We start from the raw sequence: 8,136 nt of genomic DNA, 5'->3' as shown, positions 1-8,136 counted from the left end.
GGAAGGCCCCAGGGGTGACGGGGCCGCTGCTCCCATATGCGCGAGGCCAGACGAGGTGGGGGCGGGGGTTGGCAGATTGGGGATATCCCACTGCCCTGCTCGCCCCTGCCTGCCCTCCTCTAGAGGAGGGCCGGCGGGGGCGAGTGCGGTTTTGCGGTTTGGGGGCGTGTGTAAGAAGCGCAGTGTGTGGGACGGGATCATTGTATCAAAGATTATTGTATAAGCGCAGATCGTAGGCATGTCGGTGCGACAGGCGCCTACATATGCAGGCGTGCGTGTGGGCTCTCACGCGCACTCATCGACAACCGCATGCGCGCATGCGCACACATGTGAAGCGTCCTGACGAGGCGCGCGCAAACGTACATGAATGCACACACGCACACGCGCACGCACGCACGCAGGCACAAACGCGCGCGCACACACACACACACACTCACACAACACACACACACACACACACGCACACACACGCACACGCACACGCGTGCGCACACACACACACATACACACACACACACACACACACACACACACACACACACACTCCCAGGCCGCGCCCCGCTGTTCAAGCTGATGGCCGACGACTACGAGCGCCGCGTCGCCGAGGAGCAAGCCGCCAAGCAGCAGTTTTACGCGGAAGCCGTCGGGACCTACAAGATGGCGCGCGTCAGCCAGCTCGTCAGCGGCGAGGTGTACGTGCGGCCGCCGCCGGGGGGCGCGGCGTCGCCGCCGCGGGGGCGCTCGCCGACAGGTGGGGTGCCGGGGGCTGCTGGAAGTGAGCTCCGCATGGGAGGGGGTCGAGTTTGGAATGCGGAAGGGCGGAAGGATCTAGATCTAGGGTTTAGGATATAGCAGCTCGTGAGTTTTGTTGGGCCTGGAGGTATGGCGGGGCCTGGAGGAGGATTAGGATTAGGATTAGGATTGTTACAAGATCCTGCGGTCGCCCGCTCCTGGAGCCACCCAGGCTCATGGGATATGACTTGGTAGGTGAGGAGGGCCTGGCTTGTGGTGATGGATTGGATGGGTCCCACGTACGTGCAAACGCCCACGTGCTGTGCACCCGCTGCACCGCGCGCTTGAAACAACAGATCGCCAAGCGGCCTCGCTGTCCGCGGGCGGCGGCTCGGACCAGGGCGGCCGCCGCTCCCCGTCGCCCGCCCGCGGCGCCCGCGGCGGCGGCGCGCCGCACACTACGACCAGCGTCGGGCCCAGGGCGGCCGGCGGCGGCGGCGGCGCTAAGTGGCCAGGCGGCGCCGCGCCCCAGCTTGTGGAGAGAGCGTCGTCGCCGCTAATAATGCCTACTGATGGTTCGACGCCGCCGGGGTTCAGGGTCGTGCCCACGCGGCTGGCTGGGGGGACGGGCGAGGGGCCGGCGGCGCAAGGGGAGGGCGAGGGGCGCGGCGGTGAGCGGCGGCAGCAGGACGGCGCCCACGCATCCGCGTCGGCATCGCATGAGAAGAAGCCGCAGGCTGAGAGGTTTGAGGCGGAAGATCGGGAGGAGGAGGAGGAGAAAGAGGGAGGGCGGGGTGCGCCCAAGCACGCGGGCGACGAGCAGCGGGAGGGGCATGCTCAGGAGGGCAGCGGCAGCGGCGGCGGCGGCGGCGGCAGCGGCGCCGCGAGCAAGGCGGCGCCCGAGGCGCCGTCCGCCGCGGCCTCGCCCAAGGCCAGGGGAGACCCAAGCGCGCATGCGCCCAAGCGCGCCAGCGCCTCCGGCGCTCGCAGCGGCGGCGGCGCGCCCGCCCTGCCCGGCGGTGGCGGCGGCGCGGCGGCGGCAGGCCAGCAGGGGCGGGGGCTCGCCGCGCAGCGCAGCAGCAAGGGCGCGTCCCGGCGTTCGGCTGACGAGCCGTCTCAGCCGGAGGACGAGGTTGAGCGCGAGCAGCAGCGGCAGCACGGCGGGGAAAAGCAGCAGCAGCAGCAGCGACGGCCGCGCAGCGGCGGCAGCGAGGGCGCCGCGGGCGTTGAGGAGGCGATCGCCTCGGATCCCGCGGCCGGCGCCGCCCCGGCGGCAGCCGGACGGACTGACGGCGGGCACGGCGGCAGCGGGGGCGCGGCGCGGGCGGCGGCGGGAAAGCGTGCTGACGAGGCGGCGCCCGCGGAGGTGGTTGGGGAGGAGGCAGAGTACGAGGAGGTGGAAGTTGAGGAGGAGGTCGAAGTGGAGGAGGAGGTGGAAGTGGAAGAGGCAGAGGAGGCCGCGACAGAGGTGAGTCATTGGGGGTGACTCTCGGCACCGCCGCCGAGGGATCGGTGGGGCGGGACAGATGGGCGGGGGCCCGGCAGCGAGGGGTTTGCTTTGGGTGGCACCCGAAGGCAATCAGTGTTTGCGAGGTGCTGGAGTGCGACGCTGCGCGTCTAGTTGATGGGAGAGCTTACTAACTGTTAGTAGGGCTGGCTGTGCGCTTTCTGCTTGGCGGGTCCCCTTGAGGCCACATTACAAAACGTGCTTGGTCAACGCCGCGGCCGCTTCGCCGACTGCTTTCTGCCGTCATCCAGCAGGAGGCAAAACGCTGACGAGGCGCGCGCGTGGGGACAGAGAATCCCCCTGACGAGGGTCGGGCCTGCGAGGGCGGCCACCCAGCGGCGCGGCAGCCGTCGGGGCGAGCAGCAGCGCCGCTTGGCATGCGCACATGGGCGGAGCGGGCTCCTTTTGAGGGCGTGCGTGGCTGCTGGCTTTCCGCTGCCTTAGGAGACGGCCTTCAACACCTTTTGTTTGTAATGCGTGGCAGCAGCAGTACGTACCGTGCAATGTTGCTTGTTGTGCGCATGGACTCGGGTGTGACACATCAGCAGCGCCGCCACTGCGCGCTCCAAGCAAAGATGGAAAACATAACGGAAGCGCTGCGTTTTTGGCGGCATGGGCCTCGCCAGGAATGGCACACACAGGCAGCACACAACATGACACACACTCGGGCCGAATTTTCCAGGTGACAAACCGTGGTGATACAGAAGAAGCGGCGGACCGGCTGATGGCAGTGGTCCCAGAATAAAAGAAGTCCACACTCTTGTCGTCAAACCTGCTGAATGCCAATCAGCGAGCCAGAGGTCTGCAAACGTCTCGCACCACTCACTCCCCGCCCGCCCCATTCACCACAGGCCCTGGTGGCAGCGGCTTTCTTTTCGAGCTGTTGCTGTTGCTGCTGCTGCTGCTGCTACTGCTGCTGCTGCTGCTCCTGCTGTTGCTGCTGCTCCTGCTGCTGGCTGCCACTCCAGTCCCCTGCCTACCGCTCTCCGCCTCCGTCCGCTGCCCCTTCCCCTTCCACAACTGCGGGCAGCAGCCGCCCCTGCAGCCGCCGCAGCGCCTCCACGACCGCGCGCGCCGCCTCCAAGCCGGCCGCGCCCTCCGCCGCCGCCTCGGCCGCTGCCGCCAGCTCAGCGAGCGCGTCGCGCCCGCGCCGCCGCTCGCGCGCGAGGCGCCAGGTGAGGTCCTGGTCAAACTGGGCCGCCAGCTTCTCCCTGGCTTCCTCCACTTCGTTCGAGATCTCGTTCCAGCGGCCGCGGCGCATCTTCTCTTTCAAAGACTCGATTTCGGCTTGAGCTGCCGCGAGCGCTCGGCGCGCCGCGGCATTCTCGGCCTGTGGCATGCCGTCGCCAAAGCGCGGAGGTGGGAAACGGCGCGGTTCGTCAGGGCGGTCGCCGCTTGATGAGCCATGCGTCGCCACCGGCGGTGGTGCAGCATCCTGACGTCACCATCGCTCCCAAGGGATTTTATGCAAGGCGCGTCGGCTCTCCCATGCTGCCCTGCAAGTGCCCAGCTCGTCATCCATCACTCGTCACACCAGCCACGCAGCCTCACCCAATACAGTAATCAACAGCTGCGTGCAGCACAACAGCACCCGGCATCAGCTAATCTCACCACCGACCCCACAGTGGCAAAGCAGCCCCCACCTTCAAATCATCCATCATAGCCATCAACCCAGCCCTCTCGCGCCCCGCCGCCGCCAGCGCCTCCGCCCCCCGCCCCGCCTCGCCCGCCGCAGCCGCCGCGCCCGCCCACAGCCCGCCGCAGCAGGCCAGCGCCAACGACAGCAGCTGCCGCTGCCGCGCGGCGGCGCGCGCCAGCAGGGCGCCGCGGGGGGCGCACTCGACGCTGACCTGGCGACATAGCTCCTCGAGAATGCGATCCCACACCTCGATTTCCGGGCGCAGCTGTGCGGATGCGGCGTGATGCACGTCGTCGCCATGCCGCCAGGCGGCGGGGGCGATTTGCGGCAGGTCAGCGAGAGCGAAGGAGCGGCTGGCGGCGGCGCTGCTAGCCAGGTGCTGTGCAGCAGAGTTCGTGCCTGATTGTGCTCTTGGCACGGATCTTTTTGCTCGGCTGAACATACAGTAAACAAAGTGTCATGCAGCCTCAGAGCCGTATCACAATTGACCCCACCCCGCAGCCGCGTTTGCAAGCGTACCTGTTCTTCGGCGCTCCACCTCTCCTGCTCTGTGCCACTGCCTCGGTCGCCACCACCGCCATCCTGCTGCTGCTGCTGCCAGGAGTCTTCCTGCTTGTTCCACTGCTGCTGCTGCTGCTGCTGCTGCTCTCCTTCCTCCCCCTCCCGCCGCCGCCCGCCCCGCCGCCCCCCAAACGCCTCCGGCAGCCGCGGCGGCGGGAGCGGCGCGCCGGCCTCCTGCAGCGCCGCGTCCAGCGCCGCCGCCATCGCCGCCAGCCCCTCGCGCCCGACCGGCTCCCGCCCCTTCAGCGGCAGCCGCGCCCACAGGCCGAGCGGCGACTCGCGCGGGCCAGGCGGTTCCAAGGGGCTCTCGTCATCCAATGCTTCTCGGCAGGCCAGCCATGCCAGCGCCGCATCGGGGCTGCCGCGGCCCCCGCCGGCGCCCGCGCGCCCGCTCATGCTGCCGCCCGCCGCCGTCGCTGCGCGGGCGGGGAGGCCCGCAGTGGCCCTGGAAAAGCTGTCTCCCCAGGCAAATGCCCCGGCCCCGCTCAGCCGGTGCAGGCTGCTGCACGGCCGGCCCCGGCCGCCGCTCGCCGACCCAGGATCGCTGGGCTGCACCTCCCCTGCCCCTGACCCAGCTCTTGCCATCGATGTAGAGTGGCCAATTTCAGTCCCCTGAGGGGATGAGGGCCGCCCGCCATCGCCGGAGCGCTGCTGCAGCCAGCCGGGCACTGCCAGGGACGCCGGAAGCTGCCGGGCATCCGCCGCCGCGCTGACCGAGCGCCGCACCCCGCGCGGGCGGTCGCTGGGGAGGGTGTCAGCCCAAAGCCCCGCCACCGCCGCCACCGCCACGCGCGACGAGCGCGCCGCGCTTCCGGGCCGGCCCGTCGGCGATGCGGGGCGTGTGCTGGCGGTGGCGCCCTGGTGCACTGCGGACGCCGGCCGCGACCCCAGCGCCGCCGTGTGTGTGGTTGGGCTCCGCGGACGGCTGCCTGGGCTGTTTCTGCCGCGGCCCTGCTGCTGCTGTTGCTCCTCATGATTGCATTGCTGCGAGCCGAGGGGCGGCACCGCCTGCCGCCCCCGGGCAGCCGAGCCGCTGCCTGGCCTGCTGCCGCCACCCGGCTGGGTCAGCGCCGCTGCGGTGCCGCGGCTCTGCATCCATCCGTGGAAGTTGGGGAAGCGCTGCGCCTCGTCCTCTGCGCCGCTGGCGGCCTCCTCTTCGTCGCTGCTTGACCCAGCTGCTGTGTTGCCCACCGCACCGCCCACGACCCCCAGCCCAGGCTCAGCTGGGCCCTTTGAGGCGAGCGGCGCCGGCCGCGCAGCGCGCTGCTTCGGGCGCTGCCGCGGCCGCGTCAGGTGCAGGTGATGGTGGTACTCGCGTGCTGTCGAGGCTGTCGCTAGCTGGCCGGGCGGCAGGCTCGCCAGGCGCGCGCCTCCTACGCGCGCGCTCGCCGGCCGGGGCGCAGGGGTGCCGGCCGCCCCGCCCGCGCCGGTGTCCGGCGCGCTTGCGGCCGCCACCGCTGCGGCGGCGGAGCCTGGTCTGTACGTCAGGCCAATCTGGCGCGCCAGTGCTGCGGCGGCGCGCAGCTCCTGCGGCGTCGCCGCTGAATCCGGCGCGCTCGCTGGTGATTGCATTTCGCACCCCCTGAATTGCAGCTGGGCTCCGGCGTGAGGGGCGGAGGGCAGGGCAGCTGCTGTCTCAGCTCACGGCAACCTCCATGATAACATCTCTCACAGCAAGTCGAGAAAAACGAACCACAGCTTGGGGCCGCTCAAGAGTGCCGTTGACCGATCACTATGCTCCCCAGTTCAGAGCTACGCCATATTGATGGAGTGTGCTGGTATAGCATGTGAAAGAGCAACAGCTTTCGGCCCGCAGAAATGATCTGCCCGACACTGCACATTGCTGAGGAAAATTTTGGTCCACTGCCGTACTATTCTTTGAATTGTAAAAGTTGTATCATCTATACATTCTTGTTTGCCGTGCATCAACTGTTCAACTTGACATCAACAAGAAGGTCACCATCGCCGCAAGAGCCCGTCCTTCGCAAATCGCAGCCGCCAGGCACCGGGATCCGCAATCAATCTCAATAGATCGCCATGATTCCAATGTTGCGGACTGCGACGCAGTCCGTTGTCAATGGAGCGGCGTCGCGCCTGGGCAGCAGCGTGTGCAGCGGGTTTATTGCGCGGGTGCCAATGGTGTGTGCGCCAATGGCTCCGTCGCGGCCGTACCGCTACACACCGCCCGTGCAGGTGCGTAGGCGTGCCGACAGCAGCGGCTGCTCGCTCAACGAGGTGGCCTGCAGCTTGCAGTCTTGTGTGCGGTCGTGAACGCAGCACGCAAGCCGTGTGCATGTGATTCAGGTGGCACATGCGGATAGAACCTAGTCACGTTCATCACCCAAAGAGCTGTTTATTTGCCTGGTGGTCAGGTTGGCAGGAGGGATGCCTAGTGCGTGCCAAGCACCTGACTTCCGGCGCCCACTCCCTTTGACTCGCCCTAATCGCCCGCCAAAATCACATCATCTCCTTGCCAACCCTTCTGCAGATGGGCCGCCGCAGCGCCAAGATCGCCCTGCGCAAGGTAAGATTTGCAATACTGCAGCAGCGCCCCTCGGCCGCACCAGGTGGCGCCGTTGGCCGCGCGTGCGCCCACGTGCCTGCCCCTCCATGCAACTGCTTCACGCTGCTGGTGGTGGGGAGCCATTGCTGTCCCGGCCGCCCAGGCGCAATCGGCGAACTTGGCAACGCACCCCGCAGGGCAAGGCGGATGCCAAGAAGGCCAAGGTCTACGGGAAGATCGGGAAGAAGATCATCCAAATGTGAGCAGAGCGGCGGCGGCGCGGGAGCGCCACTCGCGGCATGCCCGCCGACCGACGTCACGAAAGGCCGCCCGGATGCCGTCGAGTCGCAACTTGTTGTTGGCTACAATCACCTACTGCACGCCCTCTGATGGTGTGTGGGTTCCTCACGCGTGTGACACCCCGCTTCGCCGCCGCCCGTCCCGCACGCGCGCCCCCGCAGCGTCAAGGCCGGCGGCGCCGACCCGGCCACCAACAGCAAGCTGTCTGACCTACTCAAGCAGGCCAGGGTGAGGGTCAGCCAGCAGGCCCATGGATGAGCTCGACTTGGTTCTCTGGACACACACACACACACACAGACACACACACACACACACACACAGACACACACACACACACATACACATGCTTGGTTGATTTGACGGCTCCCACCCAACCCCAAAGTTGGGGCTAGTCGTGTCCAAGGCGGACGCCAGGCGGGTGTTGTGTCGCGTCCAGGCGAAGGCCGGAGTACCCGCTCCCGACAAAACAAACTTGGGTGGCGGCGCATGCTGCTGGTTCTATTTTTCTTCCAAACCATCACGCACACGGCACACCATCCCCAACTGATCCGTGGGCCGTCTCTTCCGCATCGCCTCCATTGGCGAACGCCCTGCCCTGGCGACCCCTACAAATATCTAGCTCCCCAACCCAACTCGCCCTACCCACACAGCACCATCTGACGACCACCACCCAACCCCACCTCTCTATATTTCACCCCGCTGTGTTCCCATGCCCCGGCCTCCCCTTGGTCACTCAAGTGTTACACATCACACTTTGTCCCGCAACGATACTCATCCGCGCCCTGCCACCAACCCCTCGCCGCCTTCTCTCCCAACTCCACCACCCCCACCATCACCGCATGTACACATCACCCTCCACAACCCACCACCTCCATAATCTTCACGTTTCTACGC

The 8,136-nt window shown here is 67.6% G+C and overlaps 3 protein-coding genes across 3 annotated transcripts in view; 2 read left to right on the top strand and 1 right to left on the bottom strand.

Annotated features, from left to right (window-relative positions):
* MNEG_0346 (hypothetical protein) overlaps nucleotides 1–2,218 on the top strand; it is a gene marked incomplete at both ends in the record, with an annotated part of 4,796 nt that extends 2,578 nt beyond the window's left edge. The window contains 2 exons of the mRNA XM_014051164.1: nucleotides 551–751; nucleotides 1,089–2,218. Coding sequence (XP_013906618.1) covers nucleotides 551–751; nucleotides 1,089–2,218 — 1,331 coding nt within the window. The remainder of the gene's footprint in view (nucleotides 1–550; nucleotides 752–1,088) is intronic.
* Nucleotides 2,219–3,215: 997 nt separating this feature from the next.
* On the bottom strand, nucleotides 3,216–3,500 carry MNEG_0345 (hypothetical protein; the record flags this gene model as incomplete). The annotated part of the gene is made up of 1 exon (XM_014051163.1): nucleotides 3,216–3,500. One exon carries the CDS (start codon nucleotides 3,498–3,500, stop codon nucleotides 3,216–3,218), a length of 285 nt encoding a protein of 94 aa, XP_013906617.1.
* A 2,976-nt stretch (nucleotides 3,501–6,476) lies between these two features.
* MNEG_0344 (hypothetical protein) lies at nucleotides 6,477–7,500 on the top strand (the record flags this gene model as incomplete). Its single annotated transcript, XM_014051162.1, has 4 exons — nucleotides 6,477–6,632; nucleotides 6,928–6,963; nucleotides 7,140–7,201; nucleotides 7,404–7,500. 4 exons carry the CDS (start codon nucleotides 6,477–6,479, stop codon nucleotides 7,498–7,500), a joined length of 351 nt encoding a protein of 116 aa, XP_013906616.1.
* Nucleotides 7,501–8,136: the final 636 nt, after the last annotated feature.

This window comes from Monoraphidium neglectum, assembly GCF_000611645.1.
Source record: "Monoraphidium neglectum strain SAG 48.87 unplaced genomic scaffold scaffold00027, whole genome shotgun sequence".
NCBI classification, from domain to species: domain Eukaryota; kingdom Viridiplantae; phylum Chlorophyta; class Chlorophyceae; order Sphaeropleales; family Selenastraceae; genus Monoraphidium; species Monoraphidium neglectum.
Note: the sequence above shows the minus strand (reverse complement) of the source record. Positions and strands in the feature narration are given on the sequence as shown.